The sequence below is a fragment of the Echinococcus granulosus genome (genome assembly GCF_000524195.1).
Source record: "Echinococcus granulosus chromosome Unknown EG_S00001, whole genome shotgun sequence".
Classification (NCBI taxonomy): domain Eukaryota; kingdom Metazoa; phylum Platyhelminthes; class Cestoda; order Cyclophyllidea; family Taeniidae; genus Echinococcus; species Echinococcus granulosus.
In genome coordinates, this window is record NW_020170381.1 from 1,055,491 (window position 1) to 1,073,061 (window position 17,571).

A 17,571-nucleotide genomic window follows, 5' to 3' on the forward strand; every position below is an offset into this window, starting at 1 on the left:
ATAGCCCGTGCTTTCATAATCAACCGGATAAAGTATTTGCCTTTGTAACTTGAAAAGAACAAAAATGAGGAAATATAGTTTGAAATGTGCTACTTTATTCTGCATTCATCATGAAGCGGGTTCGTATAATTAAATCATGGGATTTAGAAGGCATAACGCAATTACCTAGACCTCGAACACCCCACCATGACTATGGTAATAAGGTTTATGAAGCCTCGGTGATATAGCAGTAAATTCGAATGAAAACATAACACCATAGGTGATTTAGTCGGCTGATAGAGCCTGTTAACAGCTCAGCTGTCAGCGTCATACTTTACGTTGCGGTTTTCTTGCCGGATCCTAGCGTCACAGATGTGTGACACGCGCTGCTACAAATCGGTAACAAGTAGTTATGCTAAATTGTGTCGAAAGCAAATCGTTCGGGTTCAAGGCAATGCAGTAGTTTAAGGTGTTCGTTGTTTGAAGACAAAGACGTTTTATAGTTTTGAGTAGCACTTGAATTGGTCAAGAAATTAACGGCGATCGGTGTCGTATTGGGCCATTAAACGTCTGGGCTGTGGTGATTGGCTTGTTCATATGTGAAGCTCTCTTTTTTGGAAGAGGGACCAATGTTCTTTTGAGGAAGGGGAAAGTGGCCCTGTGACTGATGAACCTCTGTGATCTAATCTTATCCGGACAAGCACTTATAACCATACTTGAATTGCCCATGAAGAGAGACCAGGGACGCGATGTTAGTTACCAAAACAAAAGAAACATGGCATTTGTCAACATTAGGTAAGAGCCACAGCGCATACGGACCACGACAACAAAACGGGAGATTTTTCTTGAGAAAAAACCATTTGTTTGTCAATACACAGTTAGCGGTAGTCTATGGAGTACAAGGATTCCTTTTGTTAAGGTCATACGATCCACTGTCAAAATCAAAAGCACCCCATACAAACAAACCTTGCAGTGTTGATAAGCACTCTTGTGTGACGAAACGATTATTCATGGAACCGGTTTTTTGGATTGTGAACCTCAAGTATTCAATTCATAGTAAATGAATATCTGATTTTGGTCAAAATTGAAAAAAGTACCAGATCCGGGGCCGTTGTGGGGTGTTCACGCATAATAATGGGCAACTGGGGTGTTACCGGTGAACATAGAAACGAGCGGACCCAAACATGCTGTCATCCATAACAGTCTTTCTATGTATAGTGCGGGAGTAATTAGCGAAGTGGGAAGTTCTCTTACATAATCATCAGTGTCAGGGGGCAGTGTGTGAGCGTCAAATTCCATTACCAGCCATTGGAATTGAAAGCTGTTTTTCCGTCAAAATGAGAAAGAAAAGATTGCAGACGTAGAATGGCCACATGCAGCACCTTTTAAAATTAACGAGACGTACAAAACAACTAATCAAACGTTGAAGGTTGCAAGTACTGAAGTTTGGCGCTGGTATTCCACTGGCCAGTAGGCAATGCGCTAATATGGAACCCTCATGAGTTACTGCTCGCGCCACTAGTTAAGTTTTCCCTAAGGTCTACATCTAGTTCAAAAAGAGTAATCAGGAGTAGGGTTTCTTCGTACAACTAAAGCTAAAGAAACCACCTTCTTTGACAAATTCGACGAGAAAACCGAAATGTTTGGGACTTTGAGGAACGTTAGGGCAACTTATAAAGCTTTTTAAAGTGTGAATCCAAGGTCAAGGTATAAGTCATTGTACAGGTCATTTTACTGATCAAAGGGCACACTGGGCATGAACAGTAAAACAGACTTAGCATAACGATTTGTTAAACCATAGGAAGCATTTATATAATAAACATGGTAAGGTGATAACGTGTATGAGTTTTCACAATATTTGCTGACCTTAAAAACAACAAACATTCAAAAGGTTATACAAAGGTTGATGTCAAGATCTCGAACAAAAAGCCATTATCCAAAAATTGAAAGGCGTCCATCCAAAGAACCTGTTGTGATCTAAAAAGGAGAAAAAGCAGTTGACCTAATGAAATGCAGAAAAATCACAAGCAAGCAATTACAGATCAAGAGTTTCAAGGAACACTAAACAGAGTTTATTTGGGCGCAAACACTCTAGACGCGGTCAAGGACTGCAATTTTGTACATCAGAATAAAAATGAGGCTAAACGAGTTCGTATTTTCGAGAAAAAGTGCATCATCTTCAATGCGTGGAAAAAATGATAGTTGCATGGAAGCACAAGAAAAAACTAGACATTTTGCATAGCGACGGAGATTCCATTTCCTTTTGGACCACACTTTTCACATCAAGAGACGTATTATGTGGTCAATGCTTCGTTATTCCCATTATGAAAGTTTAGTCACCAAAATCTATTTAAAACTGGCGATACATTTCAATTCATGAAGAGGAATGTAACAAAAGTAGTGAAGTAATACCTCAGGTCTGATAGGATTCCACGCCACGACAGTTGCCGCACTGCTGATACTGGGTCTGCGGTCAGGGAGCGTCAGATGGGCCAGAGGCCTGCAGACCTGACGAATGTCTACCACAGTGGGAGTCAGGTATTGAGTGGTGCTCGTGGAGGCGAGCGCCCCAAAACAGACGTAGCGACCACATGGGGAGAAGGTTAGAGACACTGGAGGGACAGCTGAGTCTCGCACCGCTCCACCCACTCCACTGCCCTCGCCAGTGCCGAAGGGAGCCCGGCAGCAGGCCACTTCAGCAACGTGGCCGCGGGCCACTCGGAGGTCCCACAGGCGCACACTGTCGCCCGGCGCCGCCGTAGCAAAGAAGCTGTAGGCTCCGGCGGTGTCACCACTACCACCAAAACCGCACTCATACGCTCTGTTTGAAGAATTCTCTGCAGTGAACGATGAGTAGAGCGACCCCTGCCAAATAAGTAGACATCTAAATGTTACCTTATCAACCACAAGCTATGCACAAATAATTTACTTTCATATGTTCTTATGGCAGTCTCTTCTATTCTTTCTTACATAACTGATAAATGGTATCCGATATTGTAATATATGAGATTTGTTCACTAAGAAATTAAAACTGCACCAATATCTGTTTTGTCACCATAAAATTTCCAATGCAACAACCCGAGTAATTCAAAAATTTCTGCTTATAAATCTCCATAGCTGTAATACCTCCATTTGTAAACTACGAATGAAGTGTTAGCAGTGTGTGGATGATTTGTCATAAGCAGTTCAGAGCCTAAGAATTTAAATTGAATTTAAAACTAGACCTTTATATAAGCTCACTTGGTTTATGGCAACACCCGTTACGGTGGCTTTATGAATTGCTTGGATCTCACGCACAATTTTCTTACTATTTATGTCCAAAATATACAAACAGCGATCGGATCCCACGGCCAACAGAAGATCTAAAAGTAATTTCACCATTTAAGCTGCATAGTGGAGAACAAAAGCAGGATGGTGGAGAATTACATGAATAAAAGAGGTTAGTTGATGACACAGCAGTAAGCCTGGTGCATGAGTCAAAAACAAATCTTGCCACTTGTCGGTATGATGCCATTTTGTGACACCTAAAACGGAAGAGACCGAGGTACAGATGGACTAGAGGTAGCCACACACGAATCTCACTAATACAAAAGTTAACTTCTTCTTTCCAATAAAATAAGGTTATGAATGCACAACGATCAAAGGACAGGAGGTAACATGAGAAAGCCAGACAGCATGAGCTAGATTGCAAATTTAACGTGAATGCTAATATATGAGTTCAGAAAACTCACAAATGGGCTGACGCTAAACAAAAGTATCTTAAATGTGAATTTTTTTGGAAAGTGAATATTGCGTTTATGTAGCGAGCGATAACTGTGAGCAGACAATTGGACTAGTTAAGTCAACGGTGTATGAAATTTTGACTAAACCACCATCGATATTGTATACGAAATCTAAAAGGGAATGGATGAGACTCACTTTTGGAGAACGTTGGAATTCTTGTCAATGTTGAAGGTGAAGAAAAATATTTTATTTTGACAGGTCACATGGAAGAAGCTGTCCTGCAAATGGAACTTTCCGAATTGCACATGATCAACAAAAGCAGAGGAAATGGGGCAATTCTAAAGGCAGATAAATACAGAAGTGCTTAGTTTGAAAAGCTGATTGAGCGAATCGAATGACGAGTAAGTTTTATTTAGTACTATAACACACCGAGCAAAAAAAACAAAAGAGGAAGACTTCACTATTAAAATAAAATTGTCGTTGGAATAGTAACTAAACCATAAATCGACATTAATATGGCACTCTCCACGTACATTTGGAGTGCCCTTAAACACGATTCATAAGGGTAAATGTTACTAGCGTTGATCTACGTAGTAGTAGTGGGAAAATGATGCGGATGGATAAATCTACATAAGGAAAGGATTTAGCAACCAATGACAGATGCATTTACAAGATTTTAAACATAATATTTAAGTCATAATAATGTGTGAATCAAAGCAACTACAGCACAGATTGATATGAGTTTCAGTAGCACAAATTCCGACGTATAAATACCTTCGTGTTAGTGGTGGCTGATATGGTGCGCAAAGGTTGTCCGTGACCATCGGCACAACCGCCGCGGGGCGAGGCCACGACAAGGCGGAGAGCCCCTCCATTGGCGGACCACAGGCGGGCTGTTCTGTCTGTCGAGGTGGTGATGATGAGGTGGCCATCCAGTGACCACTCCGCGCTGGATACGATGCCCTGGTGCCCCACAAGAACCGTTTGCTCCCTCCACCCTCCTGGCCGGGCCCTATCGCCCGATCTAGCCGTCCGCAATATGGAGCATAAACCGTTCCCCTGAGCCACGGCCACTCGATCATCCGTCGCTAATCGCAAGTAACAGATTAAGTGTCCAAAGTTCACCCTTGAATTAAGTATTTTCAAACACTTTTACAGTGTCAAAATAGGGTCAAAAAATAGAGGATGGGGATTCGTTCACAAGATTTAATGTCGTTCTTTGTACTGTTATGGTAAACTTCTGGTAAAATTTTACGATCCTCCTGAAACACTAGAATCTATAAATAGAACTCACAGATTTCAATACCACAGTTATTGAATTGATTAATTGAACAAGAGAGGCTATGCCGCAAGACCCAAGGAGATTGTGTAGGAAACCACACACAACTTACCGAAAGCGGCCATCCGCAGTGGAGCAATTCCTCCGTGCAAAAAAGACTTTGTTCGTAAATAGAAACTAACAATGCCGCACGAATTACCATCTTATAAAAGTGTAATTATTAATCATGGTGATAAAAGGACTAACATTTTGAGGGTTGTTTTCAATATAGTCTTAGTCAGAGGGATGACTAACTTGTTGTAAAAAGGTTAATATATGGACAATGTGTTCCACTAGCGATTTCAGTAATACGGAAGTAGAGCAAGGAAATATTACGTGAGTATGAAACAGAATATATAGGCGTTTCTTCTGCTTCGAGACGCTCGGAAACAAGACAACAGAATGAAGGCTCAGGGTCGTATCGATATCTCCGGTGCAACTTGTTAGTCAGTCTAAATAGCAAACAAATATAAAGTTGCTGCTTAATAACTTTGAGTAAAGTCGCTAAAGCTAGCCTCAAAAAACTTGACTAGCGAATGTCATCACAATAGTACTATAATGGCAACGTCAAATATTATTATCTGATACATGAAAATTAGTCAAAATATAAAGTCTTGCAAATATGTAGATATAATCGCCTAGTAAGGGCCCTGTATAGTATCAACTTCTCTCTAGTTATTTTCTGTTATGAAATCACCTTATGGCTGATAAAAAATATATAATGGAGCTGTTTTTAAAAATACTTACTCTGTCTTCGCAGATTCCGCATTTTCCTTCGCTTTATGAATAGCGATTTGAGGTCTGAACATTGTCACTCTTCAAAAAGGTTATTTCTTAAGGTCGAATATCAAAAGTATTTGGATTGACAATGGGAAATCGGATAAAGATTTACTTAGAGCCTTGGGGTGCATAACCGGAGGACTTGACAGCATGCCCGAAGGTTACAGGCTGGTTAGCAGGAGCATTTCGGGAACCACTTCGACTGTTCAGGTGCCAAACTATAGACTTATCCTGCGAAGCAGAAGCCTGTTGCATTTTGGGTGCCAAATTTCGACAAACAAGTGCCTTCCCCAGGGTATTTGACCCATCAAAGCAGCCCTAATATTGAAGGGATAATTGAAAGGGCATGGTAGCAAACAACACCGAACTGTAAGGGTTTCAACTAAAAAAACGTTTTTAAGATTTTAATCTGCTTAAAACAATTCGTAATTTCTAAAAGGGAAGACCGAAAATAATCTTATGAACCCTAAATAACTTTATTGAAAAAAAGTGCCGATTTACGAGAAAGATTCATGCAACATTATTAATATGTGAGATTAAATGGATCGAATTAACTGACTTAAATATCATTCCAAAGAAAATGGCAAGCGAATAACCGAATCACATTAGTGAAGGTGAAAAAGTGTATGGTGTTTGCAAACCCACTTTCGAAAATGCTTGCCTATTCCAAATACACAATCAGAAGTGAGAATATACCGCCACTTGAAGTGGGAAGCATGTAAGTAAGCACCAGATATTCCTGTTTTTATTTATTTCAAAAAAAACAAAGCGCAGAGATAAATGATTCGAATTCATTTTAAATCAATTAATGAAAAGCCACGAAAATAATGAAGAAAAGGTGACAAGTGTAGGTATGATCTTAGCAAATAAGAACAAAGCAAAATCTATGAAATGCAAACCGTGCACACAAATTCTATCACGGAATAAATCTTCAACATATGTGAAGCCTTATTAAAATAAGAAATTAAGAAATCACAGTTAGTTTAGCCTTATACCCATGAACAAATTAATGATCTAAAAAGGACTTTGTTAAATCACTAAAGTTCCAAATTAGCTTCGACCTTTGTAGCTCAATTGGTGGTACTATCTAAAAACCCACTTAATATTATAAGAAAGCCAGTTGTTATATGTGAAAAGAAGGTTGTATATTCTAACTTAGTAGTCGTACTCATTTACTCAAGCTAGACAATATAATACTGTGTTCGTAGTGAAATATTTTCATCAAAAGGTATCCAATTCAGAGATACTATAGGCCATGCCTGGTGATTCTGTTCTGTATTGGTTAAGTGCACCAAATGTCATGAATGTTGCAAGCTAAAATGACTAATGATATCATCCAAAATGCATAAAAACTTGAGAGGAATAAGAACTTCAAGTCAAGTAAGCACTGCTTATCATAAAATCTTGCAAGTGAAAATAAATTACTGTGTCGGCAGACCAAAAAGCCAATACTTACGTTGCCAAAAATGATAGCTCACAGCTTTTGATGCTCTCCACAGATGAAAGCTCGCTTTGTTCGTGATCCAAATCAGACAAGATCTCCATGTCAACCGATATCAAAACACATCGACCATTAAGTGATCGCAGTCCAATTAGTACAAAATTCTAAAAACGGTAATCAAATCACTCAGGCTGAAGTAGAGGACGGCATATTTTTAAATAAACAACTTCATTAGAAACTAGTGTTAATTTATGCTAATTCAAGGGCTTACCTTAGAAACAAAGATTTCGGCCGAAGTTGCATAGCACCAGTTCGGCAAAAGTAGATTGTTTATTGGAAATGTCATATCGAAAGTTCGGGTCCGTTGGTTAAGTAAATAAATTCCAGTTGTGGTAACAATACATAACCTTTAAAAATAATTGCGTGTATATACATACTTATGTAACCTCAGAATGGAGGATAATGGTTAAATTAAAGCAGTGCAATGTCCCAACAGGTGCTAAATTATATTTCTGACATAATAGTTTGTAGCTGCTAAAATAGGAACATCTGGCGATCAAAAACAGACACCAACTCACATATGCAGGTTTGACTGATGGGATGGACACAATCCTATGGCTAAAACTTCCGATGCTGCTTGGTCCGAAATGGATATGCTTTTCATGGCTGTTGCAATATTCCACTCTTGCCTGAATGAACCTTTGAAGCTATAAAGAACATTATAGAGATACCCCTATGGGCTAATCCAAACTCATGATTTCCGGAAATTATTGGAGGCCTTGGTATTATTGAAAAGTATTCAGGACGACTCTTTGAATTTGTAATTGAGGTAGAGTAAATCTAACGATAAGAGCAGAGATAAAGTATACCTGACCATCAGTTGTACCATAAAACATTAGGTCCTTTGCACAAACGAAGGAAGACATCCCATTCAATAAAACAGACACGTGTAGTATCAGTGTACCAGTATTCCAAACTTTGCACAAACCTGATTCGTCCAATGAACCAAGAAAATCTGTTGCTAAAAAGTTAACCGAGGTGACTTTGCGCATATGGGTTCCCAGATCCAAAATTTCACAGCGATTATCCAGATTACACTAGTAAAACTACTACACAATGGAATTATTCATACTATATAAACATTAAAGGGCGACGCCAATGCGACTCGCATTTGCTGAACGTCGAAATCGACTGCGGACACAGATTCTTGAGGTACCTCTGAAATGCAGCTGAGGAGAATAAGGCAATTCGATCATTACCTAGTCTGTACATCCCCAGTTGTGCTGATCTTCGACCGATGGACTCGTATTGCAACATCATCATAAGTCAGGACGTAAATCATGTTTCCAAACTCGAAATGTCTGACAATTTTTGCTTCATAATGCTCATAGCACAAACTTTTTGGTTCAGTTTTCGATAAAGACTTTTCTTCATCGCACAAACGTAAGCGACTGATTTCGAGAATGAAGACTGTCTTTAAATCATTTGGTGGGACGAAACAGGCGAAGTTCTCAGAAAAACTTAGGTATTTGATCTCGTAACCATCATAATGTGCACTCACGCGAGACATGCGTAAGCAACTACACTGCTGCCGCCAATCAGCCCTTTCATTGATTAGTCTTTGCTAAGGTCGCCAGAAAACAAATAGCAACAACCTTGAATGTGAAGCCGACTAACAATTTACCATAAGTATCGAGGTGCATAAATATCTCATTTTCTCCTGTATGGGTTTAGCAGACGTTACAGAGCACGAAATATAGACTTACATAAATAGGGTGCAAACGACCCAATTAAGGGCATAATTGCCTACTATTCTAATGGTTAGTACTAAAACAGCATCTAACAACTGTAATGTTGAAATTTTTGCCCACTCGGGACACCATAAACACACGATCGTTGGCATTAAGTGTATATTTAGTAATTGCACTGAATTTCAGCTTAAGGTAGTGCTTGTTTCAATCTTACCGGTTCTATTTCGCAATTCTTATAAAACCTCTAGGAGTGGTAATCAGTACAGCACCTGTGAATAGCATGCCTCTTTATGGATTCTTTGGCATTTGCTGCATTTTAAAGTTTGTTGCCAACAATGTCACGTTAAGGCAGGAGTTAACGAAACTCATGCAATACGATAGTGGTTTAGCCCTCGGTTCTGGTGAGGCGCCACTTTTGTACTTTGAATTAGTCCCCTTGTACCTCGCTGGGTGGGCCGGCCTTTTGGGCCATGCCAATAGCCCAGACACGTTCTCAGTGCTAAATATACATATTCTGCACAAGTATTGTGTCATCTTTCGTCTTCAGGGAGTCTCAAGACGCCACACTCAAAAAAGTTTTCCTTAATTGCCGATTTACTTTCCAAATCGAACATCCATATGCACGCGTTACGTTACCTATTCGTGGAGAGATAAGGCTAACTACCTTAATGTGGTATTAATTTGAGTTTTCAAGAATGTCTGTTGAAAGTGCCACTTATTATCAGCGCTCCATCCAGGGTATACCGTTTTAGAGTGAAAATGTGTGAAGTTAGTGACAAGTAAAAAGTGATACTATATTTTTGGTGCATTAAACTGTCAGATAAATTGAATGAACGACAAAACGACGTCCATGAATACAATGACAAATGAGCCTAATTATAAGTACAAAATTATGGAGTGCCGCCAAACAATAGAATCATCAAGAATAATTTACTGCCAAACACACTTTATTTAAGGTAGATTATAGCATACTGGGAAAAAGTTTAAAATGCAGTTACATTTTCCTCTTGTGTTCATAATCGTGCAATAAAAGGAACGAAAAATTGACCTTCAAAACATAAAATGACCTTATGACCAGTAAGAAGGGCAGCAAAATAAGATTGCATTCCGCATGTAAGGCTGGATGTGTTTGTGATGGGGTGCAGCGATGTGTGCATCTGGGAAATGTATGTAAAGGGATTCTTCTGTACGGTAGTAGATTCACACGTCTTAGGTCATGTCATGGAAAATCTGCGTTGCCATTATGTCTCCTGTTGAGAGGGTCTGAACAGCTATCGATAAGCGCTCACCGAGTGGCGAGTCAGCAGCATACATTGATTTCTTTTCCTCCCGTGTCGTCGAGGTGACACATTGTGAATACCTTTCCGAGAGACTTCCAGCATCAGAGAAATTGACACTTATGTCCTCGATACATCCAGTGATGCTGGTATCCTCATCCGACACATCGTTGGGAACTCGATTACTTGCGTTAGGGAGGCTGTTAGTGGTATCAGCTGTAGTGAGTTCCTGATTTGGGCCTAAAATACGCTCCAACTCGGCCTCTACATCGTCAGAGAGGAAATTGATGTCATTGGTTGGATTCAGTCCTTCGGCACGAGTAGTTCCAGGGGTCTCACCGAGTTCCCCCTCCACCTCTTCCTCCTCCGCTAAACCGTAGTCGGAGGAGTCAGAGTCGGCAACGGTGGTATTACTCTTTCCGCCCTCCTCCTCCCTTCCGACGACGGAAAGTAAAGTAGCGGTGCGTCCCCCGCTGCGGTCAGTAAAGGCGCTGCCACCAAACTTCTCCATTATCTCCTTATCGCACTCCTTCCATACCTGGGTAGCCCTCCACTTTGCACGCGACTCCTTTGGAGCAAGGATTGCGTTGAAATAGAGGGTTTCGTTTACCTAAATGTAATTTACGTAAGAATTCGAATCTTCCATTATAACAGAAATGGAGAATAGTAGTGGTATAAGGCACAGGTACTTGCGAAATCTTGCGAAAAATATAATTAATTACTAAAAAGTGGTAAAACACAATGAATTGGTATGATTGCCTTTAGATAAAAACGATGAAGTAAGTGGAAGAGACTAAACACATGTGATTCTATCGTTAGGCAGCTTTAATGCGGATTCAAATAAAACAACATCTGGCATTCAGTTACGAGTTGGCAAAAGATGTTGACTGGTGAAAAATTCGCACTATCCTGTTACAGTCTAGAAAGATTTGCAGAGATATATATTATTTTAAAAAAAAAAAGAGATCACTTTGGCAAACTGTAAGTAGAACCAGTGGAGAAATCACACCGATTTTTCTGAACTGCACATCATCACGACAGTAAAAATTGGGCAGTTTTTCTTATTTCCGGATGTAGGATGTATCTAATAAAGTGACCATATCGCGCATGGAATAGCATTTCTGGTTGGAGTTCGACGTATCTTTCCTCACGGTAAGCAAAGTTATTCTAGGCCAATTTTGGGATAAAATAGCTCCAAATTAAGTTAGCCTTCCAAACAGGACTGTAGGAATGTCCACTGGAGTGTTTTGTAACTTGCTAAATGAAATAAGAGTCAAATGTTTGTTGGAGAAGTAGCCATTCCTCAAAATCATTGCATTTATTTTCGACATGGTCAACTAGGTTTTTCACACAATATAATGCTGTCACTGTGGTGCCTTATCCTTTAAAATCTGTTGATTGTGTCCAATTCAATTAAATGGACAGGTGGGCGAAATGACGTGACTGAAAAGACATAGGGCCGTGGTTTATGTTATCAAAAAAAGATAATGTTAAAATCATCTATCAACTGACTTCCTTAAATAATAGATTATGTGGAATTTCGACATTTGTTTAAATTAAGATTACTTATCTTGGTGTCGAAGATGGGGTCAGGTTCGCTTATCTCCTCGATTTTATTATGCTTTAAAGTTATTCCTGAATTTCTCCGGCCTCTCTGTATAGCTACAAAAGTGTCAAACAAAAAATCCATTTGCACGCTCCCTCGTAGCAAGGGAGTAAATACATGGGTGTGAATCTCCCATGAAAAGCACAATCAAATGTAGCTCACATCTATGACAATACGTTTACCTCGCGGCAATACAGGCAATCCTGATGCCATAGAATGGTTATTATCACACCTTCCTATTAAAATTCAACAACAAATACTGATGGGGTTGTCAAAACTATTTACAATTAATTGACCGCAATGTAATTCATCGCAATTCATAAGACTGGAGAGTGTACGGCTTAATGTTCGAAATGACATTGTTTCTGGATATCACGCGGATTTGCGAAAAATTTGCAGGCATCCTCTAATGCACATCCTGTTAAATCAGAAATTAAGTACTGTGAAGTTTCTGTTTCAATGATGGTAAAAACATACACAGTTGTAGCCCAAATTGGCTCTTGAGCAATGTATAAGCATGCTACTCGGCTGTGGTATGCGAACCCGTAATAGGCATTTTTGAAAAAAAAGACACCCTTAGAACAATGTTATATTCTGTTTACAACAGCTGTCATGATAGAAACATGAAAAATTGTAAGGGGAATAAGATCCGTTCGGCTGTAACAGCCATGACGTTAAGTCGATAGTTTTGTTAATAGTAAACCTCTTTGTTTTAGGTATCTGAGCGGACTTCGGTCCCGGTTGTGTTATGCAACAAGTGAAGGCTCAAAAATCATCAAACCGTTTGACCACTGAAGGGTTTGGAATTCTAACAGAATTTGAAGCAGGCATTTGTTAATCGAACCGAGGAAGCCGCTTTTGCAGATTGTCGAGGCCAATGACCAATCGGAATGCGGAATCGCGGCGCGCATGCGCACGCCGTGTGCGTTGGACGAGGCGCGGATCGATGCGGCAGCGCACAAAAAGCTTTTGCGAGTGGGTAGGAGTGAATAGCCAAGGCAACTAACTCGGCTCTGGGGCCTACCCACCTCCCTCCACCTCTTTTTCCAGCTATCACTGCAAAAGTCTACACCTTTCGTAGATTTTAATTGTAACCAACCATCTAGTGCTTCCGAGAAAATCCGTTAAAACTAGAAAGGCGTCAAATTTTTTTGTAGTAATAGAGTTTAAAATTACGCAAAAACCCTCCGGCAAAAGGATAGAGTACGCAATGTACAGCCATAAGTATCGTTGTGTCGCTGCAAAGATTGGTTGCACCTGTTTTGATGCCTTGTTTCTCTATGAAAGGTATCACTTAGGGTTATCGCCAAACATGCATGTGTGCCTGCAGTCGTAAAACCAACGCCAAGCTTCAATCTCAACTCCACATTAGTCGACCTCAAAAGACTGACAAATTGTAATAGAAATTGTGAGTTGCTCATTTGGTAGGAGAACTCAAACATTCCTCGCAATTGCGGAAATTTGCATGAAATATATTCCTCCAAAGCTCGATAAAATGCATTACATCAAGTAATAAAGACATTATTTGGAATCCTAAAAAATCTCCTTCATGGGAAAACTCTTTTACCAACCATCTAAACAGTTAGTTGTTATAATTTGCAGCACACTGTTCATCCCAGGTACTGGTATGGTGCAGATGATTGCGTTCAGCAGGGTAGGGTTTTGTTAAATGCAAGTGATAGTTTTGGTTATTTGCGTATGACTTTTTGAAAACCTTTAAAAGAGGGTCTAATGCCAATACAAGAAAATGATTCTACGGATTAAAAACTTACTTTGAAGTGCTTTTGGAGGTCGTCCACATACTTTAGAATCGACTTGTCAAAGAAAACGTGCTCGTGTTTGCCCAAATCAATGATGCCCCACAGCTTGGCTACGTGGAAGACGCGACCGCATCGGTTCGTCATCGTACGGATACCCGAGTCCAGAGATTCATTCCCTGTGATGACAATGTTAATCATTTTGAGTACGCGTCGGTTCGTCACAAGAGTTGCCGATTGTTCGCTTGTTTCCACTCTCGCCCAAGTTACATTATTTCCAGAATGCGTCTTATTCGCATCGGTGCAAGCATGCACTTCGAAGAAAATCGGATGCTGAAGAATAAACTCCTCCAGTTCAACCTTTGTCCATCCAATTGCGCTTTGAACAGTTTCAGGCGCCTTTGCAGATAAGATTTGCATCAGTTGCATGTAAGAGAGACCTGCTTGTCCCGGTGCTCCACCCTTCTTTGCCAAAACCTTTCGTAGAAACATGATTGCGCGGTACTCATTGGCACTCATTCGAATGCAAATGCTTCCGCTTGTGCTGGTGGTTGCATCCACTTCCTGACCACGATTTCGCCTAGGTGGCTGACGGGCTGACGAACTAACAGCATCGTTTTGTTGACTATTGTAGTGGGCAAAATTCTGCATACTTCCATTAGGTCGTGGACGAACACTCGACGAGCCGTTTCGATTTTGTTGTGAGTTTGGCGTGTTGGGTGCTGAAACGGTGAAGCTTTCCAGATCCCGTCCAAGAAGAAAGCGCTCAGAACCAGTAGGCACATTCCCCAGACGTCGGGGTATAGGTGCTGAAACGGCAGTTGATGATGCCTGAGATAGCATGATGAGCGATTTGGGCCGCAAAACATTTTGTGAATTGGTTACACCACCCAGTCCAGTGGCCCCACGAAGATTGAGCGTTGAGAGGCTGGATGATGATTGACTATTGAGACTGCTGCCTCCGAAAGATTTTGGCCGCCTTGACGATAAACAGGTGGCAATGAACGGATCTTTGAGGCCAACAAGATCGCCTTGTACCTCAAATACATGCGGATGCTTCAGCAGGAAGCGGCGAAACTCCAACTGCGGACCTACGATCGAGCGGACCTCCGCGGAGGCTTGCGAAAGGTGGCCTGCTAGGCTTTTAATGGGGATCCAACGTTCCTCTTTGCGACTGAGACGTTGCTGGAAAAACTTCACCGCTTCCGCCTCTAAAGTAAAGCTCGTCACTTGTGAACAAGTGACGCCTTTGCCTGATGGGCGGCAGTAGGGTGAGACGAGATCAGCTGAGCAGCAGCAATAGCTCGTGGCTGTGTGAGAGTGTTTGGGAAGTTGATTAAACCTTTGCCCATGGTGATGGTGGTGATGTCCTAAGCAATTAAGATCGGCGAATGGACAGTGAACGACAGTTGTCGTCGCCGTAGTTGCCACGTGAGCTGCAATTGAACACATATCGCAGATGTGAGAGCTCCTATTTTGGGTTGCTGCGGAAGCTACTGCTGCTTGAGCTCTCAAGATCGGTGGTTGATAAATTCCGACTGGCTTCGCCTCATTGTTGTTGTTGCCTCCATTGGTGGAATTTTTAAGGGATGACTTCAGTGGTGCTAGTTGCGTGCTGGGCGTCGGGTTCTCATTAGTTTCGTTTGAAGATTTGCTTACAGCCCTCTGATCCAAGCGACAGGATGATGATACAGTGGTAGTAGTATTTTGTGGGTTTCGGTTTAGTGAGAGGCAATCCACGTCAATACTACTCTCAGACATCTCATCGAAACCCGGCATTTCAATAGCCACGGCGCTCACCAAGCCTGTTGGCTTAACAGTGAAAAGAGAGGGATATTTAAGGAGGAATTCTTTCAAGGCATCAACGCTTCCACCTCCACAGGCCTCTTTCATTTCGTTAGAGAAGGACTTGTTCGAAAACCTAGCTGCTAATTGCTCCACCGTCAGTGGGACCTCGGAATTCATAAGGACTTCGAGGAAGTAGAGCATGGCTTTGTGGCTGGGGTCGTTCATCATTTTATAGAGAAATACTTCCCTTCTCTTTAAGTAGTCCAGACATGATGCCGGATCTGTCGAAAGAAAAGTTGATATCGTTGAATTGAAACAGATAACTCCAGCTGGTGCTTAAACTGAAAGTTAACGGGTATTTTGTAGGCCACAAAACATGTTGGAGGGGAAGTATTGCTAAAATGAACTGAAAACTGATGAAAATCGACCTCAAGGGTTAGACTGTGATAGCTAGGCCAGGAAAATCACCTAGTTTTATTGCTCACACGACATTACTAATGACATAACAGCAGGTGCTTCGAAATAAAAATTCTATCTAAATCCACGCTTTAATTAACTACTTACCACACAGAAAGATGTTATTAAATATTTGTATCCCTTATACTCATGTATTATAAGTGTTTTCAGCAAAATGTCCTTTTTTGTTTGTAGTAGACTGAATAGCCTGTCATGTAGACGAAGAACCCTACCCAAGGCAAAGCCAAGTATTGTAGCTATTAGTAGACATTGATGAAAGCATTGAGGTGATGCTAATGCGTTGCGACCCCATTGTTTTCAAGTTCGGTAGTATCTTCGCTAAAAGTAGTAATGAATAGAGCGCTTATCATTGCAATATACTTTGAGATCCCCGAGTGTCGGATGTCATTCTCCTTGCCTCTACTTTATTTTGTACGCGAAATGAGTTGGTGGAGTCTCGACTCTAGCCATTATATGGAACTACACGTATATTTTGTACAAACCCATCATATATGTCGATATAATGCCAGTTGATGGTAATTAACACCAATGGCTCGATCCATTTACCAGATATTTACCAGAAATTTACCTGCGTAGGATTGAAGATCTAGCAAACAAATCATGGAGGCTTGACTTAAATCTTTCAAATCTTTCACTTGGTGAGTAGCACGTGAAGTGTGGTTGCAGTCAATTCAATTCACTAGGCCCCAAGCAGTCTATTTACACAGCAGAATGGACAACTGTGGAGAAGCAGAAGTAAATTTGCATTCCCCTAACAGTTAGTAAAGACTGTATTGAATGCAAAAGTAATTTTTCCCTAAATATAACTATCGTAAATTTTCCTGTCACTCTGAATCAGCCCATTCGAACGGATATTTGTGTAGGTTGGTGTTATTGTGTCGAAATTTCTGGATTTTCGCATTTATAATTTCAATTTTGTGATAAAAATACTAAGGCAATGCAGAGATTTTGATGGTGTCCTTTGCCAAATGGGTTAGTGGGTTCAATTTCGACAAGTTTTTGGGAGCTGAGGGGAGCTGTAATCCCAACTTCTCCTTTGTGTTTTGAAACAACCTTTCGTAAATACATTCCATGGTCGTTAATGCGACTCAATTGCAATAATTATGTTCCAGTCATAAAAGCAAGCGGTTCGTTCTAAAGCATTTGCACCTGTCAAACCAAACTTCAGAACATTTAACATTATTGACCTAAAGTAGAAAATTGTATTGCCTTTTCCAGCAAATGCTATTACATAAGCAAAGAATACTGCGATAATTAGGAAAACCAGTTTGGATTTTTTAGCATCGATTCCTCCAAAAATTGTGATTGAACTGTATATAAAACCGAGGGTTTTAAGAGAATCATTTTATTTGTACACCTTGTTTTACCTACATACACAGTGACTGGAAAGTACAATCGGGAGATATTTGTAAACATTTCGAATGCTGAGCTATCAAAAGTCCATATTTGCATTTAAACTGTATACTTTAAAAGGCCACTTTAAGAAGATGCCTAATTTTAAAATGTGGCGCCTTTTTCATGGCTTTTAACCCATTTGCAATACAAATCGAGCTAAATAAGAGTCAAAGATCTTCACACGAAGAGACTTTCACTCTCACTATTGTTGGTTTGACCATGGTGCACGACTTTCTTCCTTTCCTCCTCCTTGAGCTAAAGCAACTCTTCCCCTTCAAT

General features: G+C 40.5%; 2 protein-coding genes across 2 annotated transcripts; both read right to left on the bottom strand. All coding sequences in view use genetic code 11, as the record gives it.

Annotated features, from left to right (window-relative positions):
* Window positions 1-1,911: 1,911 nt before the first annotated feature.
* EGR_00120 (WD repeat-containing protein 27) lies at window positions 1,912-8,811 on the bottom strand (the record flags this gene model as incomplete). The annotated part of the gene is made up of 12 exons (XM_024489369.1): window positions 1,912-1,956; window positions 2,392-2,800; window positions 3,898-4,040; window positions 4,477-4,790; window positions 5,357-5,472; window positions 7,257-7,405; window positions 7,513-7,648; window positions 7,820-7,948; window positions 7,993-8,081; window positions 8,111-8,338; window positions 8,374-8,470; window positions 8,501-8,811. 12 exons carry the CDS (start codon window positions 8,809-8,811, stop codon window positions 1,912-1,914), a joined length of 2,166 nt encoding a protein of 721 aa, XP_024356047.1.
* A 1,390-nt stretch (window positions 8,812-10,201) lies between these two features.
* Window positions 10,202-15,645, bottom strand: EGR_00121 (hypothetical protein; the record flags this gene model as incomplete). The annotated part of the gene is made up of 2 exons (XM_024489370.1): window positions 10,202-10,879; window positions 13,648-15,645. 2 exons carry the CDS (start codon window positions 15,643-15,645, stop codon window positions 10,202-10,204), a joined length of 2,676 nt encoding a protein of 891 aa, XP_024356048.1.
* Between the last annotated feature and the right edge of the window lie 1,926 nt (window positions 15,646-17,571).